The sequence below is a fragment of the Apostichopus japonicus genome, chromosome 21 (genome assembly GCF_037975245.1).
Source record: "Apostichopus japonicus isolate 1M-3 chromosome 21, ASM3797524v1, whole genome shotgun sequence".
In the NCBI taxonomy this organism is placed as follows: Eukaryota; Metazoa; Echinodermata; class Holothuroidea; order Aspidochirotida; family Stichopodidae; genus Apostichopus; species Apostichopus japonicus.
In genome coordinates, this window is record NC_092581.1 from 21,032,186 (window position 1) to 21,054,934 (window position 22,749).

The window sequence follows — 22,749 nt, forward strand, 5'->3', positions numbered from 1 at the left end:
GCTACTGACCATGACTTGCATGCATGCATTGATCATGAAACATTGGCTTAAAGTAAAACAAGCTTAGGGCATGGCAAATTTTTAAGGATTTTTTGTGGTTGTCCCTCCGAACACAACCAATCCTTACTTTTTGGTTGTTTCAACAGCTAACGAGTTGGTTGTCCGAAAACGAAACAAAATAACTATGAAGGAGAGATAATATTACACAATCTATACTAAATAATGGTAGTATATACATACCTACAGTACAGTATATTATTTACAGTATATTATCAATCAATAGTATATTATCTAAAGATAGTATTTATGATTATATACCTGCAGTATATTATCTAATGATAGTATTTATGATTATATACCCACAGTATATCATCTAATGATAGTATTTATGATTATACTAGTGTTTACAAGGGTCCAAAACTCGGGAACTGGGTACCTGAGAGCCGTCACCCGTCGGGTATCCGAAAAATTGTTTACCCTCGTGTATCGCGATTTTCAAAAAATTACATATATTGGATGCTATACTAAATGAATTATATTCTCCACTGACAATGTTTTCATGTTCAAATACAGTACTGTAGGTGTAAGATAAAGTATTTATGATTATATACCCACAGTATATTATGTAATGATAGTATTTATGATTATATACCCACAGCATGTAATGATAGTATTTATGATGATATGCCTACAGTATATTATGTAATGATAGTATTTATGATTATATATCTACAGTATATTATGTAATGATAGTATTTATGATGATATGCCTACAGTATATTATGTAATGATAGTATTTATGATGATATATCTACAGTATATTATGTAATGATAGTATTTATGATGATATGCCTACAGTATATTATCTAATGATATGTATAATGTAGTCATCTAAGAACATGTAAATGAACTCAATATGTTTACAATCAATATTATTTTCAACTTATGTATAGACACATGTATGTATGTGGTTAACTGTTTTTGAAAAGTGTGTTTTCTTTCTTGTGATCTTCGTAATTGGTTTTATTTTGGGATTTCAAATATTATCTTTGGACATCCTTGAGAGCAATTAACAAAATAAGCAAAACACAAGATTAATGATTTCTCTCCCAAGAGAACAAAACCATCTATCAGTCATGCTCATAATTAAACAACTCCCACTCAAAAACTAACCCAAGTTACACCCGGATATATGAAAAACAAAAACCTTGATATTGTTTTTTGTTTTCTTGACAAAACCAACAATAACAGGCAATATGCATTTTGAGTAGTGTACAGTATAGTATGTATGCTTCCTGCACTTCTGGTAATACTTATCATGTAGTTGGCCGTGCAATAGTCCCAACATGGTCAACCACAACACATAAAACAGGTATTCAGTACAAAACTGGAGCAGAATTTATACTGTTATATTTGAAATAGCTCCCTGACATAGTTAGTATACTGCACTAACAACAGTAACATGTGGTTAATATTGACTGGCATGAACTATAGCTGACACAATGAAACCACTGCTAAAGAATACTGTTGACGAATATCACAGTAAAATATATCGCCACCCAGTAAAACAAACAACATACTATGTGCACAGTAACAGGTGTTTATCAATTGGCCAGTAATTTCACTAGCATGAGAAGTGTATAGAAGTCTACACAAACTTTGTCATATAGAACAGTACTACCTGAATGAAGTTAGTCAAAAGCCAACCATTATACTTCTCTGCAGATTCCCATCCTCTTTGACTTTCAAACTTTGAACTCCTGGAAAGCTAAAATGCTATAAAACTTAGGTAGGCAGGAATTGAGAGAATGAAGGCAGGGGTGAAAATGGGGGGTAAGGAATGGGGGGGGAGGAGAGGGGATAAGAACGAGAATACAAGGGAGGGGCGGGGTTAAAAGGATGTGAGAAGAGGGTGATAGGAGAGAGGGAAAAGGTAATGTTAAATCCAACCCCTCCTTGGGTCACAAATTAATCCCTTTAAATGAGCTCTTCAAATAATCAGTGAGTGATCACCAAACCTTCTTTTAGTTAACATTGTTTATGGGTCATAATAATATTTGGATTACACTGGCTGGCTCAGCACTTATAACATCTAGATAAACATACTGTATGTGAAATATGTTAACAACAGAGAAACAATTAATGCAACAAACCATCTGGATAGTTTTACCTGTGACAACTAGGCCAAGTGTCTATTAACTGTGTCGCCAACAATGGTTGTTCAATGTCATTTAATCTTTCTTAAACGTGCATACAAAGTTAAAAGTAATTATAATGTTTTCCTCTCCAAACTTCCTACTTCCTAGCTGCGAGCTTAGGTGCTGTAAACATACTCTGATTACTTCCCCCTCCCTCCCTCCCCTGTCACTCACATTTTCATTAGTCTTTGTTCCTACATCAATAACATGAGCATACTGTACATGGACTATTTTCATGTTTGCATCCTACAGAGATACTTAACAGCCATGGATCTGCCTTCAATAAGTTAAAGACTTGCGTGCTGTAACTTCATAAAATCTCGGGCACTACATTAGTTCCATTGTTACAGCTAGCAGCAGTTAGTCATCCTACAATGCCAATTTCAAATTTCAATGTTTTTTGTTCCTTCACTTCTTTCCCCTTTGGTTGTTTTTTGGAGGGAGGGGGAATGGAATGGAGAGGGTATGGAGAGGGTGGGGATAGGAAGATTTTAGGGTGGGAATGGGTGAAGGTGTTTTATGGGTGATAGGGGAGGAGGTACTTATTACACACACCCCAATCCTGAAGTTAAATGCAATAAGTACTGTAGGTCGACCCTCACCATAGCTTGCCAAAACCTCTGATGTTGACAAATTCTAGGAAATAATTAAATGTACAGCAATCAAGGCCATTACTCTTTAATAGAGAAAAGAACTGTACAGCCTCCTAAAACTGCCAATCCCTCCCAACCACCACCACGGCCAATCTTTAATAGAGAAAAGAACTGTACAGCCTCCTCAAACTGCCAATCCCTCCCCGAAACCACCACTGGGATGTGCCCACGCTGGGCGGCACTGGGCGGCCCATCCCAGCACTAAAAATTGTCTTAAAAATCGTGAATCCCGCCCAGCACTATTTTTCATCTAAAATCCTGACATTCCTAACAATATATTCAACCTAAATTGGGCCTAGCCTATGCCAAAATCATACATACTAATGCATCAGTTACGTATGCGAGAAACATTACTTACGGCTCTAAATCAGTCCCTTGTAATATCTCTTTGAAACAAACTAATAACTTTTACCAGGTACTGTACGTAATATAAATTTCACTAAAAAAATATTTAAAAAATGTAAATTGTTAGCAAAACTAGTACTTGTGTATGTGCTTAAAAAGCTATACAAGTGCCAGCATTTGGCATCTGAGCACCTTCAAAAATCGAAAAATTTCTCAAAGGGTAGGGGGCACCCCCTCCCCCTTAGACCCCTCCCCCAGGATGGCGAACATTATACCCAGCACTCAGGAAATCCTGGGCACATCCCTGCCACCACAATGGCCAATCTTTAATAGAGGAAAGAAGTGCACAGCCTCCTCAAACTGTCAATCCCTACCCAACACCACCTCCAACTGTGGATCTAACCTTGGAGAACAACTGAAAGTGTGACACAGTTTCCTGAACCTGAATCCAATCAGAAATTCATTTCTTATGGTTGAGTGGCAACAACACTTCCAGAATTGAACATGTACATTATAAACAAACAAAAAGCTTTCAACCATTAAAGACTTGTTGGTACTGTACCAGATACAGGCGACTATGTTTGATATAGTCTGAGTCACAGTGAAAAAAGCATTGTGAGCATGGACTAACTATTCCAGCTCACTGTGCTATATAAGTACCTTGCATGGGGATTAAAGAGCATTGTGAACATGGACTAACTATTCCAACTCACTGTGCTATATAAATACCTTGCATGGGGATTAAAGAGCATTGTGAACATGGACTAACTATTCCAGCTCACTGTGCTATATAAATACCTTGCATGGGGATTAAAGAGCATTGTGAACATGGACTAACTATTCCAGCTCACTGTGCTATATAAATACCTTGCATGGGGATTAAAGAGCATTGTGAACATGGACTAACTATTCCAGCTCACTGTGCTATATAAGTACCTTGCATGGGGATTAAAGAGCATTGTGAACATGGACATACTATTCCAGCTCACTGTGCTATATAAATACCTTGCATGGGGATTAAAGGAATTGTCTGGTGGAAGATTTTGATACATTGTCTTTGTAGTTATTATTTTTCTCTTTCTAACCATGTAAAAATTGTCCCCATTCGACGTTTTCTTCTTGTAGAAATCTGGTTTTCAAATTCACCAGTTTCTCACCAAAAGTACCGTTTGTTCGAACGCTTCAATATGGTGATTGACGTAGTGGTTGCAGATAGGCAAAACAGGCGACTTGAAGTTAGCACTCCCAATTCCGCAGCAAATAAACTCACGTGTAAGCACATTGGATTGCCTCATATATATAACGTACATACTCGCGAACGTATATACTACGATGCTCAGTGTACTTGTATAGGGCCAAAGCCAAAATTACCGTAATTGTGGTGGGACGGAATTTGATAGACCTTTTCAATAATACCACTTTATATGTAGCATATATGAAGGAATCAGGATATCCACACAAACAGGTCAGTCACAGACTGCAACCAGACACAAAAAAAACAGACACAAATTTGAAGATGTTGCCATGGTAACACAAATATATTGACGTGGTGGGACGGAATGATAAATCTCATGAAATCATGAACATGTAACCTTTATGTAATTATTATCAAAAGTAGTACAATATCATAGTAATTATTAACACTGAAATGGAGGTGAACTATTCTTCTACCATTAGGGAAACAATGGCAGAAATTATACTTCACGCATAAGAATTGTGTTAATTTTACCGAAAGAATGTCAATGTGGTGGGACGGAATGTGGTGGGACGGAATTTTTTTCCAATGTAAATTCTGTTGATTAGGTACGAAAACAATAAACAATTATGTTTTCTCTCACAAGAAGTTCATAAGCAACAATGAAATTTATGCTGTCCAGAGTGAAATATTAAATATGCTCGATGATATCTTGGAATTATTCAGTCGGAAAGTTATTTCGAACATTTGTAATGGATGCTTTGTACACTGCTCGATTATTTGCTTTCTGGTTGGCCCTTTGCCTTTTCTTCCTACTCCACTCCCATTCTCGAAATACCTCAGCAGTCAGCACCCCATTCTCTCCTTCTTTTTCTTCCTATAATGTATGTATCTGTTAGCAGACACATTTTGAGGCTCAGGATTTTCCATATTGATCTGCTTTGCAAAGAGAGATAAAAGGACATTCTTACCAGCCGGGGTGGGGGTGGGGGGTATAGCCACACACATTTCTAGCTTAATTATTAAGAAGTTGGGGACCAGGAAGCAATAGTGGTCTTCCCCCATATGCCAACATGTGAATAGAAAGAAAGAATAAGTTGGCTTCACTATCCTGTGAATTGTGTATTACAAATGCAATATGACATGAGAGTTGGCCTCATAATGTGCAGTTATGAACAGGCTGAATAATTGCTAGGCATAGACAGTATACACTTCCTGCACAATATATTTCAACTAGCCTATATTGTGTTTTGGTTCACTTTTTTTGCACCGTAGGCTACAAGTTTCAAAACCCAACTTAGTATGGTAGATAGCAACAGCTTAGGCAGCATACCATATTCTGTTAGGCAACAGCTTAGGCTAAAACATTAATTTGCTAGGCTAGACAACTCCAGCAAAATATGTAATATTTCATCTAACAGGTTTGCTTCCTAGCACTAGTACTGTAGGCTACACATTTCTACCTCTCATTATATTATATAAGTTTTGTTTTAAACCTTTCCAATATAACATAGTCTGTTAGGCAACAGCTTAGGCTAAATCATAATTATCACTATCAAATTGTCTGAATTGCCTATAACCATGAACTGGAGGTAAATTAATATATTACTATTGAGGAGCAGACTGAATTCTTACCTTAATTCTTGCAATCTAGCTCTTCTATCTTGTATGCTTCAGTATGTGAGTACCATAACATCTGGACTTAAAAGTCAATTTCTTGTGCACGTGGATCATTGTTCATCAGCAGATGATATCAATTCAAAAGCACATGTTCTACAATGGATAGTTTAGGAAAGCCAAAAGGGCCAAGAAAGAAACCTAGGGTGAACAACTAGGACTATTTCAATAGTGATGACACATTTTTGGGTAAATTGAGAATAAAAAAAACCATTCTCAATTTACCCAAAAATGTGTTGTTTTGAAACATGAGGTTCAAAACTGATGTGATGTGTACAGTATGTATGGAATATCCAGACACATAAAATTTTGAAGTATCATCAATTAATCACATTGTTATAAGGTTGGGTGTTCAAGGAGTCTGAATAAGTTTGTTATCTTAAGTGACAGAGGTAAATTTTGGACCAGACATGCTGTTTGAAGATGCCTTCCATTTAAAATTCCGTCCCACCACACCTTGTTTCCGTCCCACCACGAAAATGTTGGACTATCCCCCTGTCTATCCAGGATAAAATATTTATTTTTTCTCCACTCAGAGGTGTCAGTTACATACATAGTTGATAGTTTGGAGTGTTTAAAAAAAATTATCATTTTTTTCCCCCATGGAAATTAAAAAAATATTTTCAAAAATGTGGTGGGACGGAATTGAACACTTTCGTTTTATTTTTTTTTTCATTCAAGAACTACTATTGATACATTTTATAGTGCATAAAGTATCCTCATGAAAGGCAATTTATACTGTCAAAAACAGAAAAATTCAACTTTGTTCCCATATGTAATTACCTCATTTTTCTGAAATTCCGTCCCACCACATCAGGAGTGTGCTACCTGCATTTTGGAATGACCGCATTCCATTGTTATGCGAGTTATCGTAATTTTTTGTTATGATTACAGAACTTTGGTTAGTTGTTCTCATAACCATGGGTGAAATGAGCCTAAGTGGCAATGTTCAAATTCCAGGTAAAGTGATGACCATTAATGGCTTTGGCCCTATAGCGTTACACATAGTACACTCACACTCAAACCACAGTTCATTAACTGTTCTTCGAAATCGCTGAAATAAAATTCACGGATCAAATTAACAGTAAAAGGAAACTTAAAAGTATTCGTTAAACCGAAAGATGAAACTTGGCGGAATCGATGTCATCGCAGAGCTGTCCGATTGTAAACGTTAAAGTAGCCTATACACGCGAACATTCTTCGCGCTGGAGCTGGATACCGCGATGTGTAAACAACGAATAGCCTGCTATTAAAACTTATCTTGTGTTTCACAAAGACCACGAAACCACCGATCTACTACATATATGACGGCTTAAGGAGTTTTTTAAATCATATCTAATTTATAAGAAATTTCACCGGAAATTATTGAAGAAATTGATCGAATCGTTGTCAGAGCAGAATGTAGCAATGAGAAGCTTAGGCTTCGCAGAACTGTCCGATTGTCAACGTTTGAGTATAGCCTACATGCGACCATTTTTCGCGTTGGAGCTGGATAGCGCGATGTATAGCCTGAACAACTCAGAGTCTGCTGTTAAAATTTACCTTGTGTTACACAAAGACCACGGAACCACCGATCAAGTACATGGCGGCTTAAGGAGTTTTTGAAAACATATCTAATTTTAAAGAAATTTCACCGGAAATTAAGGAAGAAATTTATCTGTATACAAACGCTGTTTTTGTTGTGATTACCGTATAGGTACTGTGCGGAGGGTGGGTTATGACGCAATCTGCTATGGCAGAGCTGACGTCACGTATTGCACTGTTCAAATCATATTTGAAATGTCTATCCATAACGATTAAAAAATCGTTTCTCTGTCAAACGCAACATTAGCGTTCTCATACTTTGACAACATGTTTGGAAAATTATTTACTATTTTTTAAGCTAACTTCTTTGGGCCACCAGACAATCCTTTTAAAGAGCATTGTGAACATGGACTAACTATTCCAGCTCACTGTGCTATATAAATACCTTGCATGGGGATTAAAGAGCATTATGAACATGGACTAACTATTCCAGCTCACTGTGCTATATAAATACCTTGCATGGGGATTAAAGAGCATTGTGAACATGGACATACTATTCCAGCTCACTGTGCTATATAAATACCTTGCATGGGGATTAAAGAGCATTGTGAACATGGACTAACTATTCCAGCTCACTGTGCTATATAAGTACCTTGCATGGGGATAAAAGAGCATTGTGAACATGGACTAACTATTCCAACTCACTGTGCTATATACAGTAAGTACCTTGCATGGGGATTAAAGAGCATTGTGAACATGGACTAACTATTCCAGCTCACTGTGCTATATAAGTACCTTGCATGGGGATTAAAGAGCATTGTGAACATGGACTAACTATTCCAACTCACTGTGCTATATACAGTAAGTACCTTGCATGGGGATTAAAGAGCATTGTGAACATGGACTAACTATTCCAGCTCACTGTGCTATATAAGTACCTTGCATGGGGATTAAAGAGCATTGTGAACATGGACTAACTATTCCAACTCACTGTGCTATATAAATACCTTGCATGGGTATTAAAGAGCATTGTGAACATGGACTAACCATTCCAGCTCACTGTGCTATATAAGTACCTTGCATGGGGATTAAAGAGCATTGTGAACATGAACTAACTATTCCAGCTCACTGTGCTATATAAACACCTTGCATGGGGACTAAAGAGCATTGTGAACATGGACATACTATTCCAGCTCACTGTGCTATATAAGTACCTTGCATGGGGATTAAAGAGCATTGTGAACATGGACATACTATTCCAGCTCACTGTGCTATATAAGTACCTTGCATGGGGATTAAAGAGCATTGTGAACATGGACATACTATTCCAGCTCACTGTGCTATATAAGTACCTTGCATGGGGATTAAAGAGCATTGTGAACATGGACATACTATTCCAGCTCACTGTGCTATATAAGTACCTTGCATGGGGATTAAAGAGCATTGTGAACATGGACTAACTATTCCAGCTCACTGTGCTATATAAGTACCTTGCATGGGGATTAAAGAGCATTGTGAACATGGACATACTATTCCAGCTCACTGTGCTATATAAGTACCTTGCATGGGGATTAAAGAGCATTGTGAACATGGACTAACTATTCCAGCTCACTGTGCTATATAAGTACCTTGCATGGGGATTAAAGAGCATTGTGAACATGGACTAACTATTCCAGCTCACTGTGCTATATAAGTACCTTGCATGGGGATTATAGAGCAACAATACTTACCTGTCTCCACAATACATTTGCATTTCACTATCTAACTATAAACTACACGAGTGCAAATATTTTACCACTGCGCCCCCTATATATACCACTTCCTGAATTACATGGTACCCAATAACCACGCAATTTTCATAATAAACTTATGGAGCTAGCAGTTGATGTCCTCTTTATAGCAAGTCAAGTGAAATTTGTCACAGCCAGTTACAAGTTGTTTTTTCTTAATATCATGCACTGTCCCTATATAGTTAGTTATACACTATCTTTTGTTGGGTTGCTTTTTTAAGTTTGTCCTTCAGTACAATTGAATTGATCCTAAATTTTGACATTATCGAAAGTTCTTAAAATTTCCAATAGGGTTTCCCTGGAGATCCTCAGTGTCCAACTTTTTCCCAAACATTCAGAGAGTCCTGAGGCAATTTAAAAAATGTGTCACAGCCAAAAAAAAGGGCACTATTAATAATGAAAGGTCTATGGACACCTAAACCATCATTGTCCTTATCACTCTAATAGGCATAACATCAAAACCCATAAAAGCACCATTTTGCAGGTCTTTTCTGAATTCTAGTTTGATTTATGAATAAACATTAGCTAATTATGCGCACTGATGATGTAAAGGGAGTAACTACCTAATTTTCTGTTATGTTATTCCTTTGTTTTCACACCCTTCTTTTCAAGGACCCTGGACCCAGGTTTGTGGCCTAAGAAGATTTTTTGAAATATTTTATTGTCTTCTTTGCATCAAATTATTCGAATGATATATGTTGGCATGTAAGTAGGGGTTAACATTTTAAATTTCTAAAAGAAGACATTTTAAAGGTCGCAACACTCCATGTCATTGTTTGCACATATTTAACAAGTTACCCAGATAAATTCCTAAAAAGACCTTTTCAAAACATTTCAACAGATTTGGACTGAGATCATCACACGCAACAAATGCACTGCATATGGGACAAATTGGCTAGGTGTCCGTAAATACTTTAAGTTTGAGGGATACATCTCTAGTAAAAGCATTAGCAAGATTGGGACAAATTGGCTACGTGTCCGTAAGTCCTTAAGTTATAGGGATACATATCTGTAGTAAAAGCATTAGCAAGATTGGGACAAATTGGCTAGGTGTCCGTAAGTACTTTAAGTTTGAGAGATACATATCTCTAGTAAAAGCATTAGCAAGATTGGGACAAATTGGCTAGGTGTCCGTAAGTACTTTAAGTTATAGGGATACATATCTCTAGTAAAAGCATTAGCAAGATTGGGACAAATTGGCTAGGTGTCCGTAAGTACTTTAAGTTTGAGGGATACATATCTTTAGTAAAAGCAGATTGGGACAAATTGGCTAGGTGTCCGTAAGTACTTTAAGTTTGAGGGATACATATCTCTAGTAAAAGCATTAGCAAGATTTGGACAAATTGGCTAAGTGTCCGTAAGTACTTTAAGTTTGAGGGATACATATCTCTAGTAAAAGCATAAGCAAGATTGGGACAAATTGGCTAAGTGTCCGTAAGTAGTTTATGTTTGAGGGATACATATATCTAGTAAAAGCATTAACAAGATTGGGACAAATTGGCTAGGTGTCCATAAGTACTTTAAGTTTGAGGGATACATATCTCTAGTAAAAGCATTAGCAAGAGTCTTCAAAGAAGTTTTGTTTCAAGAGAGGATGCTGCTGTTTGCCAAACAAATTTATTTGGGTCCTTGGTAAGTTATCCATATGCCTCAAAAAGCAAAAACAGATCTGAGCTTGGAAGTTTGTTGTAATTAGTTCTTACCTCTATTGCCTCTCTGTACATCTCAAGAGCCTGAGTGTCGCTCCCTCCAGTCAAGATGAAAGACTTGAGCAAGTATTCATAGTAGCTGTCACCCAAAGCACCCAAGGACACATGTTCTGTTTGGAGGGGGGCAAAAAAAAGAACACACTTTAGCCAAAAAGATTTCTATGAAGACAAGGAAAAAAACAATTTGATTTATATTTTTTCAACAAGCATCCTTGGGACAGGACGAAGAGTGATCTGTTATTGTGTTCCCTCTTTCTCCTGTACACTCCTAGAAGCCCAACAGCTTTGTCTGGAAATACCAATCAATTCCTTTCAGCACTGGCGAACATATGTCTAAAATTCTATACTAACACTACTTAACCTAGAAACAAACTTCCAGGAATAAAAACATTCAGTGATAGTTACATTCAGTATTTTACCTACTGTAGAATCTACTTGAAGCCCAGCAGTCCTATCTAATTGATAAATAGCAAAGATCTTCATAATCTGAAATTAACCTTTTGTTGATAGGTAAAGCAAGTATAGTATGCTCATTCTTTCCATTTAATCTTTTTGAAGACATTTAGCTTAATCTAGATTCATATTGCATCAAGGTCTTGCAATTAACACAGAGAATGTCGGCATAACCTGTTATTAAAGACTGCGATCATACTGTACTTCACTTATATAGATTGAATACATTCACTCAGAAATCCACCAAACTTTACTGGTCTTGGGATTTAATAGTCCCCCCCAACAGTGTACCTACATGCACACTCCCCCCAGTCTACCTACATGCACACTCCCCCCAGTCTACCTACATGCACTCTCCCCCAGTCTACCTACATGCACTCTCCCCCAGTCTACCTACTGTACATGCACTCTCCTCCCCCCAGTCTACCAACATGCACTCTCCCCCCAGTCTACCTACATGCACTCTCCTCCCCCACAGTGTACCTACATGAACTCTCCCCCCCAGTCTATCTACATGCACTCTCCCCCCAGTCTACCTACATGCACTCTCCCCCAGTCTACCTACATGCACTCTCCTGTCTGTAAATAAATGACACAATTGGCTTGTTTTAGCATTGCTACCTCACAGTTTATGCAGGGGCACTGCACACTTTTACATTCACTATAGGATTTACAGGTTTTGATGCTATACAGTTTGATCTTCATAACTTGCATGATCACTTAATTTACATCAGAGAAACATCTCAAATACAACCTGAAATCAAGCTTCAATAAGAGTAACAACAGCGTTGCAATGAAAGAACATGTTTATAATCTGCAATAATATACTTCACTAATGGTATATCTGTAGTCACTCTCAGATGTCCAGCATTGGATGCCTTACAGTTTAATCTAGTTTAATCAACTCCATGCAAATCAGAGAACATCTCCACAGTCTGAAGTCAATCTTCAGTGCTACATGGCTACACTTAATTCTTCACCCCCCCTTTCCCCCACCCCTGAATTGACTTGATGCTATAGTCTGTGTACAGTTTTATCTAGACAGATTGCACCATGCATCTCCTATTAGTAGAGAATGTACAGTATCTTCAATATTGTATAAAGGAACCATCAGTGATAGAGCTCTACGTTATGCATTTAAATACTCTAGGCTTTCTCGGAATCTACTTGATGCCGTGCAGTTTTATCTAGACAGATTGCACCATGCATCTCCTATTAGTAGAGAATGTACAGTATCTTCAATATTGTATAAAGGGACCATCAGTGATAGAGCTCTACGTTATGCATTTAAATACTCTAGACTTTCTCGGAATCTACTTGATGCCGTGCAGTTTTATCTAGATCCAATCTCATCATCTCCTTGCAGCAGAGAACATCAGCTATGTACAATATCTAATCATCCTGCCGTGATACTGTAGCTTTGTACAATATCTAATCATCCTGCAGTGATACTGCAGCTTTGTTCACACTTTCTTTATATATAATCCAATAATACATGGAGGAGTGTTTTATTCCACTGACCAACCAAATAATACAAAGCCTCAGCACTGACTCATTGCAGTTCAGGTTAATAAACTGAAACAAAAACAAAAAAAACTTCTGCTGGCAATGTTACATGTCTACAGTAGAGTGATCAATGATAAAAGTCAGATTTAATCAAATATTTCAATCACAGACATGGTCCTCCAGAGTTTGATTCATTACGCATTGGTCTTCTAAGGCAAAGTGATGTCTAAAATGACTGAAGCTGGCAACAGTCCTACTTTAATTTCTTCAAATTATCAACTGTGGGGATCTGCCACTGACGATTTATAGTCCACAGAATTATGGAGGAGTGTTTCAAGTCGAGTCAAGTAGAAAAGAAGAAAGCATAAGGAACATACTGAACCATATAGAGTGATATAATGGTGGAGATATCGATCAGAGATTTAAATAAAACATCAAAAGATTTGATACTTAAATTCATTTTTTCTTTCTTTCTTGGTTTACAAGTGAACTGAAAGAGACCTTGACACATGATGTAGAAAGTACTACCACCCTTCATATCAACAAGTTATTGATGAAAAGTTGCCCAAATAGTATGGACTTGATTATGAAAATCCATCTGAAGGTCAAGTAAATAAAACTGGAAGGATTCTTCACAATTAATGTCAATACATTAATTACTTAAAGAGGATGCAATGAAAGGATTCAGTGAAGAAGCAGACAGAAGCATAAAAGTAACATCAAACAATTTTATAATAATGCAATGACCAGCATTCTGTATGTTTCAACTGTTTGATGTACATCTCGAGACAGGCCATAAGCAAGGAAGTGAAGTATTAAATATAGAAATCCAATTATACTACTCTACTACATACTGTACTGTAAGAATGCAAACTTCAGTCATTACACACATACAGCAGAGCTGCACAAATATTATGTTACAATATAAATCTCTAAAGCTCCAATGTCCAGTCCATTGCCTCCTGATGTATATATATAGACATATAGATTTCATGCATCAAGCACTTGTACTGATAGAACCAGCAATGAATTATACCGTTTCTGTAATATCTAGGTAAGGGACTGTTCATACTGTCAGTATGAGTGCTTTGAAGCATGATATAGTAGTGCAGTGTAGAGTGGTGTCACAGTACGCATTTGTACAGTAAGTAAGTACATGTCCCATTCTGAATATTCAACACTTGAGGGTTGGGCTAATATGTCTGACACTCTGCAGGTCTCCCAGCTGAATGTTTCACATGTCAGAAGATTGTTAAATATTCATATCAAGAGTTGGGATGTCACTGCAACATGACACATGATATAGCACAATAGAGTACTTAACACTATGTGTCAATAGACTGTTGGAAAGGGTGACATTGTCGACAAGCCAATGTATATTCATGGAGGAAAGTAGCAATTACAAATTTCTGTGTAATGATTACATGATTGTATAAAATTACCCACAAGAGTAATCATGCTGACATTGTTAAAAGACCCAGGGGACATTTCCCCTGAGGACTGCCTTTTCGGAATGTCTACATACAACATAATACATGAATGAAAGCACTGAAAAGTACCAAAGAAGACTGCTGTGGGGATATTGTGATTAGATTTAATTTTGCTTTGGCAAATTCTCAACAACTAATGAAAAAACATTACAGATGTATCTGTTAACATGGACCCCTTTCCTGGAAGAATGCAGATTAAGGGAAACTGTAATGTCTCAGGGGGGGGGGGGGAGCCCTCTATATATAATAATACTTGAATACAGATGGATCTCCCTCAGAATGAGATCTAACATTAATCTATTTCTTCTGCAGAGATTACCAGAAGTACTCAGTTTTGCTGGATGCATATTCGTTCGTAATGTGGAAGCCAGAGAGAGCCTAATTAATCTAACCATCGTCTAATACAGGCCTTTGTTAGATAAACAATGAAAATTGGTTGTATCATCAGGAAAAGAAATCCCTTTAGTTTCAAACAGCATCACTTACTATCAAAGTACATTAGGTCTGACCAGGCTGGCATTTATATATATAAATGTGTCAAAGGGTCACCAGGTCATTCCTATACAAGGTAGAAACAATATGTGCAAAGGTTGTGAAGAAACAAGCCAGAGAGTTGGCAGATTAAATTAAGGAATGTGAAACATTATCCAATGTAAAAGCAGCTTGAAGCAATACAAAGTACAGCATTGCTCATCACTGTGAGCAAGATATATATACTTACTTTGTCCCCATTTGCCTGTCTTTGGATGCAAATAATTCGGATAAAGCCCATCTATTTTTTCCGTACTTTTCAAAATTGATCTCACTTTTTGAACCTGCAGATGAAAAGGCAAGAAAGTTGAAAGATATTAAATATAATGTTATCATGGGGTGCATGTATGTAAAAAACCCTATATATATATCACAAATCAACCAAGAATGTTATATTACTTTACATTGGAAGAGTATCATATGTTTTAATGTTGTTTTGGGGATTTTACTATCTAATTATTATCAAAACAAAATTGTACCAACATTGCAATCCCCAATAGAGCCCATGCTTTAACATAGATTGCATGCATCTAGTGTGTACTTGTTCAGTTAACTGTGTTCAATAAATGTGTGAATGTCTTGTCAGTTTAGTAGTACACACTGTCGGACACTGATATACTGTGAAAGACTATATTGTATACATTGGAATACAGTAAGCTAAAGTAAGAACTATACCCTAGTTAGGGGATAATATCAAATAATGAAAACAAACATGTTCAGAAAATTGTGACATTTATAGGGCTCCTTTAACACATTACATCGTAGGATGTGTGACAGTCATTTGTCAGTTACACAATTGACTACATTAGTATACACTGATATACTGTACAAGACTGTTGTGCATCAGGGAAAAACTCTTAAAAGTAGATGCATTGAACTGATAGAATTTATAATGAAACATTGTTGAATATTCAAGATGCAGAAACCACACCATACTGATATATACTAGAAGATAATATTATGACTCAAAAGTCCAATCAAGGGCAAGCATCGTCTGTATACTGCCATTTTCTCATCCTAGAAACATAATTTTCCAGTTCACTGGATACGTCAGGCAACAGCTCCAGTGAAATCCTTTTTTTATGAAATGCCAAGGTGTTAAAGTTAGGTCATGAAACTACCTTTCTAATTAACTTTGACCATGACAGTGCAAAAAGAAATTTCAGTTACAGCATTCTGATATTAGACTATAATTACATGCACCGGCCGTCACTACATAAATGAAATGTTCAATCATTAATAGACATGTGTTCTGGTACCAACGGAATATCTATATTCCACTGCTTCCAAATCAGTGTCTATACCACTATGTACACTAAGTTCAGTCACATTAAACAGTAGATCTAGCAATATGTTTTGTACGTTCAGAATGTAGTATTCATTCTCACTCAGGGAGGTTTAACTGGTAGTACACTCATTAGCCTGAGGCACTGTGCCAAAAGTTGCATGCTGTGGTGGCTGCAGCATCTTGCAGCCAAGCTGCATGGGATGCAGTATTTTATGCTGTGTAGTTTCACACACAGGGCACTACTGTTTCATCCACTAGACACTGTTGCATGAGCTGTCAAGATAACCTCTGTTTGACAAACTAGAAAACTTTCACAGTAAATTACATTTCTGTCATGATGTTATATCATCTTTTTAGGACAAAAGAAATCCATCCAATCGTTTATAGATCCTAGTAACATACAGAGTAAGTACACCTTAACCTGTATAATTCTTCACAGCTTTGAAACAGTCATCTGGGATAGGAAGTGATGTTCTAATGGATCACTGCATATACTGTAGGTGAATTAAGCTTTAACAACAGTTCCATAGATCTATTACAGATACCCTTGCCCAAATTATAACAACTTCCATCCAGCTGTTTACAAATTGTAGTCAAACTGGACAAAAAGAAACCTTCAGTTGTTTCCGAATGATTCAGTTCTGTAATCCTTCTTAAATTACAAACACATCTGTGGATCTGTATTCTGAATTAATTCTCTAAGACATTTAAAATCAAATTTTCTGCTTAGCTAACCCCCAAGAGGATTCCATCAGCCCTAATGTAATTCCTAATGGTTACAGGTAGTTCTACTCTCTATATTCACAGCACTTGCAATTCCCTTTCAAAGTAACTTGACAGATGTTCTTTCAGTAGACAGGCTTGTTAATGTTCACTGAATTACCAAAGATACAAGTTGCTTTGCACACCTGACAGGCCATGGTATTGCTTATATTCAGTTTAATCTGCTCGTTTTAAATTGGATCAGATCAACCTTCCGTTAGAGTGGGAAATATGTGGAAAGCATTGATATTTAATATTAATTTGGTCAATTCTAAGAAATTAAAGCTGTTTTACACATCATGTGCTAACTATATACTGGAAGGAAACTATAGAGTAGCAATTGGCTTTGTTGTATTGTGCTATACTGTCTGTAACCATGGCACAGGGCTTATTAAATTCGCTACAATGCATAAATGTTCCAGTTGAGAGATGTTTTAACAGCAAGATACAAATATTATCTAAAAATGTGTAATGTCATTTCGGTAAATTGCTAACTTTCAAGCACTTTACAGGATTGTAATAGCTGCCAAGATTTTGCAGGAGTATACAGTACTACAGACCACTATGTAGGCCACAATAAAATAGAAAAGGATGATATTCTGAAAGATATATTTGTTACACTGAAGAAAATGGTATCTAATATGAGCACTGTTTGCTACTGCTGCTAGATACCTCGATAATAACCCTGCTGGATACCTCGGTAATAGCCCCCTGTCTATCTGTCTGTCTGCTGCTAGGTACCTCTGTAATAACCCCCTGTCTATCTGTTTGTCTGTCTGCTGCTAGATACCTCGGTAATAACCCCCTGTCTATCTGTCTGTCTGTCTGCTAGACACCTCTGTAATAGACCCCTGTCTATCTGTCTGCTGCTAGATACCTCGGTAATAACCCCCTGTCTATCTGTCTGTCTGTCTGCTAGACACCTCTGTAATAGACCCCTGTCTATCTGTCTGCTGCTAGATACCTCGGTAATAACCCCCTGTCTATCTGTCTGTCTGTCTGCTAGACACCTCTGTAATAGACCCCTGTCTATCTGTCTGCTGCTTGATACCTCGGTAATAGCCCCGTCTATATGTCTGTCTGTCTGCTGCTAGACACCTCTTTAATAGCCCCCTGTCTATCTGTCTGTCTGCTGCTAGATACCTCTGTAACAGTCACCTGTCTATCTGTCTGTCTGCTGTTAGATACCTCGGTAACAGCCCCATGTCTATCTGTCTGTCTGTCTTGCACTAGATACCTAGGTAATAGCCCACTGTCTATCTGTCTGTCTGCTGCTAGACACCTGGGTAACAGTCACCTGTCTATCTGTCTGTCTGTCTGCTGCTGGATACCTCTGTAATAGCCCGTCTATCTGTCTGTCTGCTGCTAGATACCTCGGTAACAGCCCCCTGTCTATCTGCTGCTAGGTACCTCTTTAATAGCCCCCTGTCTATCTGTCTGTCTGTCTGTTGCTAGATACCTCTGTAATAGCCCTCTGTCTATCTGTCTGTCTGTCTGCTACTAGATACCTCGGTAACAGCCCCATGTCTATCTGTCTGTCTGTCTGCTACTAGATACCTCGGTAATAGCCCCCTGTCTGTCAGTCTGTCTGCTGCTAGATACCTCTGTAATAGCCCCCTGTCTATCTGTCTGTCTGTCTGCTGCAAGGTACCTCTGTACAGTCACCTGTCTGTCTATCTGTCTGTCTGCTGCACTGTACTGTACATGGTGCTGTACAGCTGGGCCATCTGGTCTGTGTTTTGACACTAAATACATCCAAAATTTCATCTATGAAATTCAATAACTCATTCAAAGAAATACTTTTGACTCAAAAATCCAATTTAACAGATTAACAAACAGAGCTACTAACTATAGAAACTTCTTACGATTATCTCTGAACAAACGAACCATCCATTGTGATCAGAAATGAAAAGGAAGAAAAACATACTTGCATTCTCTGAGTGATTAAAATTGCGCGCAGTCTCACAGTACATAAATTACTGTAGTTTTTATGGTGAATCCCATAACAACTGATGTTTCTGTCTTCATCAACATAAATACACTATGGAAACTGTGTGGCAAGTTTACTATAATGTGCAGTGATTCCCATTTATCATATACAGCATATATGTGCATTTTCCGTTTTATTTTAAACAAAACTATGAATGAAGTGCTGTGTTACAATATTGTTGACTTGATTAATTTTACCCAGGAGGGGCAAATTTTTGAGTGTTGGATCTTAATTGCTTGAGAATTTTTTGGCATGCATACCTCGTAATATCTAAACATTATTAATATTTGTACTACAAATGCACATACATTTAACTAACCAATGTCCGTAACTGGTGATAGGATCTAATCACATCATGAAAAGAAAAGAGAATTATTAATGAATTATATATTAATATTTGAACTTATAAACTATACTGACCCATATTTACCTGCATCTACCTCCAAAATGCTGCTGTCATTAAACTGATAAAAGTTGTGGAATGATGGAAACTGCAATGGCTTCACTCCCATGCTCCCATTTGGGGGGAGGGAGGGGGTGGGGGGCACTTATAAGGACCCCTTGCATCCAACGCTGACATGGTTCATGCTCTGTGCTCACTTGCATTACTCACGTACTGTTCCCCAGTCCCCCTCCCCCCAAAAAAAATTATAATAATTCTGTAATTTCTATAAAAAATGTATGGCAAGGCCACTGGAGCCATTCATCCTAGTCGGCTTGGTAAGAGTGGCGCACAAAACAAATCCACAGAAAGGTCTCTAACTTGTGTACAGTACAACTTCTAATTCATATCATAAATTAAGGATTGAAAGGTCTACTATTCCCACCATGTGACATTTAGAACCAAATAAAGAGTGATTAGATAAAAGCACAAGGATCAAAACTAATCAACATAAATGAAATAAAAGAGTGAAATACACAACAAGCAATAAAACAACTAGTCACTAGTCTGCCTATAATTCCCAGAGCCATTACTGACTGTATATAAGTACTGCATACTTTGAGCTTTAACTACAACTGCGTCCTGTACAGACAATTTGGAAGTTCAAAAGTTGTGCAGCTTTTGGAAGATATTACTAATCTAGACAGGTACTAATGTTAACAACTGAGCTGCATATCAGGTGGGTGGGGTGGGTGGGTGGGGTGGGTGGGTGGAGGGAGGAGGAAATCAAGCCCCACAGTGTGGAGACTTCCAGCAAGATGTACAGTACAGCAATTTAACAGAGTTGCACAGTTCTGCAGTCAGGTAAGCTTGGGGAAAGTGCTGAAAGTACAGGAGCGCTACTGTATACAGATGAGAAACGCATGTCATATACTGCCTCTACTGACAATGGATCCCATGCTTCTGGAACCGTTACCCAGAGCACCCTCTTGATCTGGTCCATTAATCCCATGCCCCTATACCCATCTCCCTCCCATTTTCTAACTACTGTATGCAAAACGGTAATTTAACATCGTGGTTGGAAAATGGTGAACAATTTATTAACCTGAGCTATTACTTGAGAAGTGTTAAATACCTTACTAGTGCAAAACACTCAAACAGGTCTGAACCATTGAATCTACCATCTCTTTGCATGATAATTTTGTTTCAGCAACAATCCCAAGATTTTGGACCTTGTTAACACAAACTATATCTAATAGTTTCTCTAGATATGCAAGTTTAATACCTTTGGGAACATGGACAAAATTTCGCCAACAAAGAAGCTTATACCCATAGATATGCCCCAATGCTAGTACTTCAGTATATACTGTATGCAGTAAACATAATAGTAATGTTAGGTCAACGTATGATTCTGGGACTATGCCCGAATGCAAAAAAACAACAAAGGAATTCTATATGTTTAAAGCTTCAGTTTGCCGTAAATTTGCAACAGTCTGGTGGTATATAAATTAGACAAGCTTATACTCAAAAGTCACATAAAGTTACAACCTAACTTAACTTTCATAGTGTACTCTGATAATAACTCCTAACCTTTACTAAATCTGCTTCAAAGTAGCAACAACATTTCTCATCCTAAAGTGCACAGTTTTAATTATATGTCACCATTAAGGAATGTGACAATGACAGTCAAAACCCCTTTACCAAACACCACACAAGCACAGACTAGACCAAACAGCTGTCTTATTAAGAGACTGCTACTACTTTAGTACAGTTAGCTTTCCCTATGTTGAATAAGGTTACATATGGACACTAATCAAGCCCAATGTTGATATTAAAGAAGAACAGCTATTCAAGGCAAATAACTCTCTTGTATACAAATGAAGACATAACCATACCAATATCCAATCAAAACAGAAAGATAACTGTACCTAGGTATGAAAACAAACACTATACCCTACCACCATAACAATCATATCTTTTATCTAAAGTGGACTCAAATTACAACATTTAGCAACAGTATTTCCTAGAACAGTTTGTTTCAAATTATCCAGTTTGTAATTTAACCTAGTCTGAAAAATAAAAGGAAAAGAAAATGTTTAGTGTTTCCAATGTCTAAACATAGTCAGTGTGGTAAGCCATACATGTTAATATTCATGAACTTGTGCACACCAAAATGAAGAGGGATTATCTATTGACTAATGCAGCAACATATAAATAAAGGTATCAGGAATCAGTTATCATGTTGACAAAAGTTCAACCATTTAATTCACTGGTAAAGATTTTACATTACTTACAGAATATTTATTCCAATTCCAATGTGAAATATACTGTAGACAAATATATTGTAAGAGTGAAAGGAAATTTTCTGTTACCAATTTGTGCTGCAAATCCCTAGCTATTAGAGACTGAAAGCTCTACAGACATTGTTTAAAGATGAACGATAGTGATTTTTCACAATCGACGAAAAAATACGATTTTATTCAAGAGTATTCTAGTTGGTTTCCATTTTACACATGTGAAAATTCAAGTCAATCCGATGTTGGGAAAGGCTTAAAAAAAATTCCTAAACTCGTTGATTTTTTAAACAAAAATTTGGCTTTTCGCAAAAAGCGATATGATGATCACGTGATCTACAGTGACATGTGATGTCATTATGATGATAACATGGTGAGCTCGGGGTAGTGTACTTCAGCAGTGTGCACTTAGTGTGTAAGTTTAGTTGCAACCTACTCTATATTGGACTCGACAAACAACATAAACCACTAGCAAAATCCAAGAAATTGCGTTGTAGGGGGATGCAACAGAACGAATGTGGACTCTACAATAAGTTTTTTCAATTTTCCAAGCGGAAAAAGTAGTGAGAGATATCGGAAACTCTGGATACGATTTGTGAGGAGAACCAGGAAAGACTTCATCGGACCAGGAGTTTCTCATGGCAAGAATGTGAAAGTTTGTTCTGCCCACTTCACAGAAGATGATTCTCGGGCCCAATTGAAATTTGCGTGTGGCAAGGTCACTAAAGTAATAAAAGTTTGAAAGATTGATGCTTTTATGCCGCATTATTTATATATATCCCGATAAATGCAACAGTAAGTGTTGGAACTGGAAGACATGTCAGACGTGAACAACCTATTGACTATGTGAGGAGAGAATCCACGTGCAAATTTCAATTGGGGCATGGACGTCGCTTAGGCAGAGTTTTTTGGGGCAGAGATGTGTTCATACCCTCCAAACCACTTTAAATGTAATACGAATA

The 22,749-nt window shown here is 37.3% G+C and overlaps 1 protein-coding gene across 1 annotated transcript in view; it reads right to left on the reverse strand.

Moving 5' to 3' along the window:
- LOC139963232 (mannosyl-oligosaccharide 1,2-alpha-mannosidase IA-like) overlaps positions 1–22,749 on the reverse strand; it is a 104,133-nt gene that overhangs the window by 30,146 nt on the left and 51,238 nt on the right. Inside the window, exons 6-7 of the mRNA XM_071963836.1 lie at positions 15,262–15,355; positions 11,086–11,201 (exon numbers count right to left, since the gene is read on the reverse strand). Coding sequence (XP_071819937.1) covers positions 11,086–11,201; positions 15,262–15,355 — 210 coding nt within the window. The remainder of the gene's footprint in view (positions 1–11,085; positions 11,202–15,261; positions 15,356–22,749) is intronic.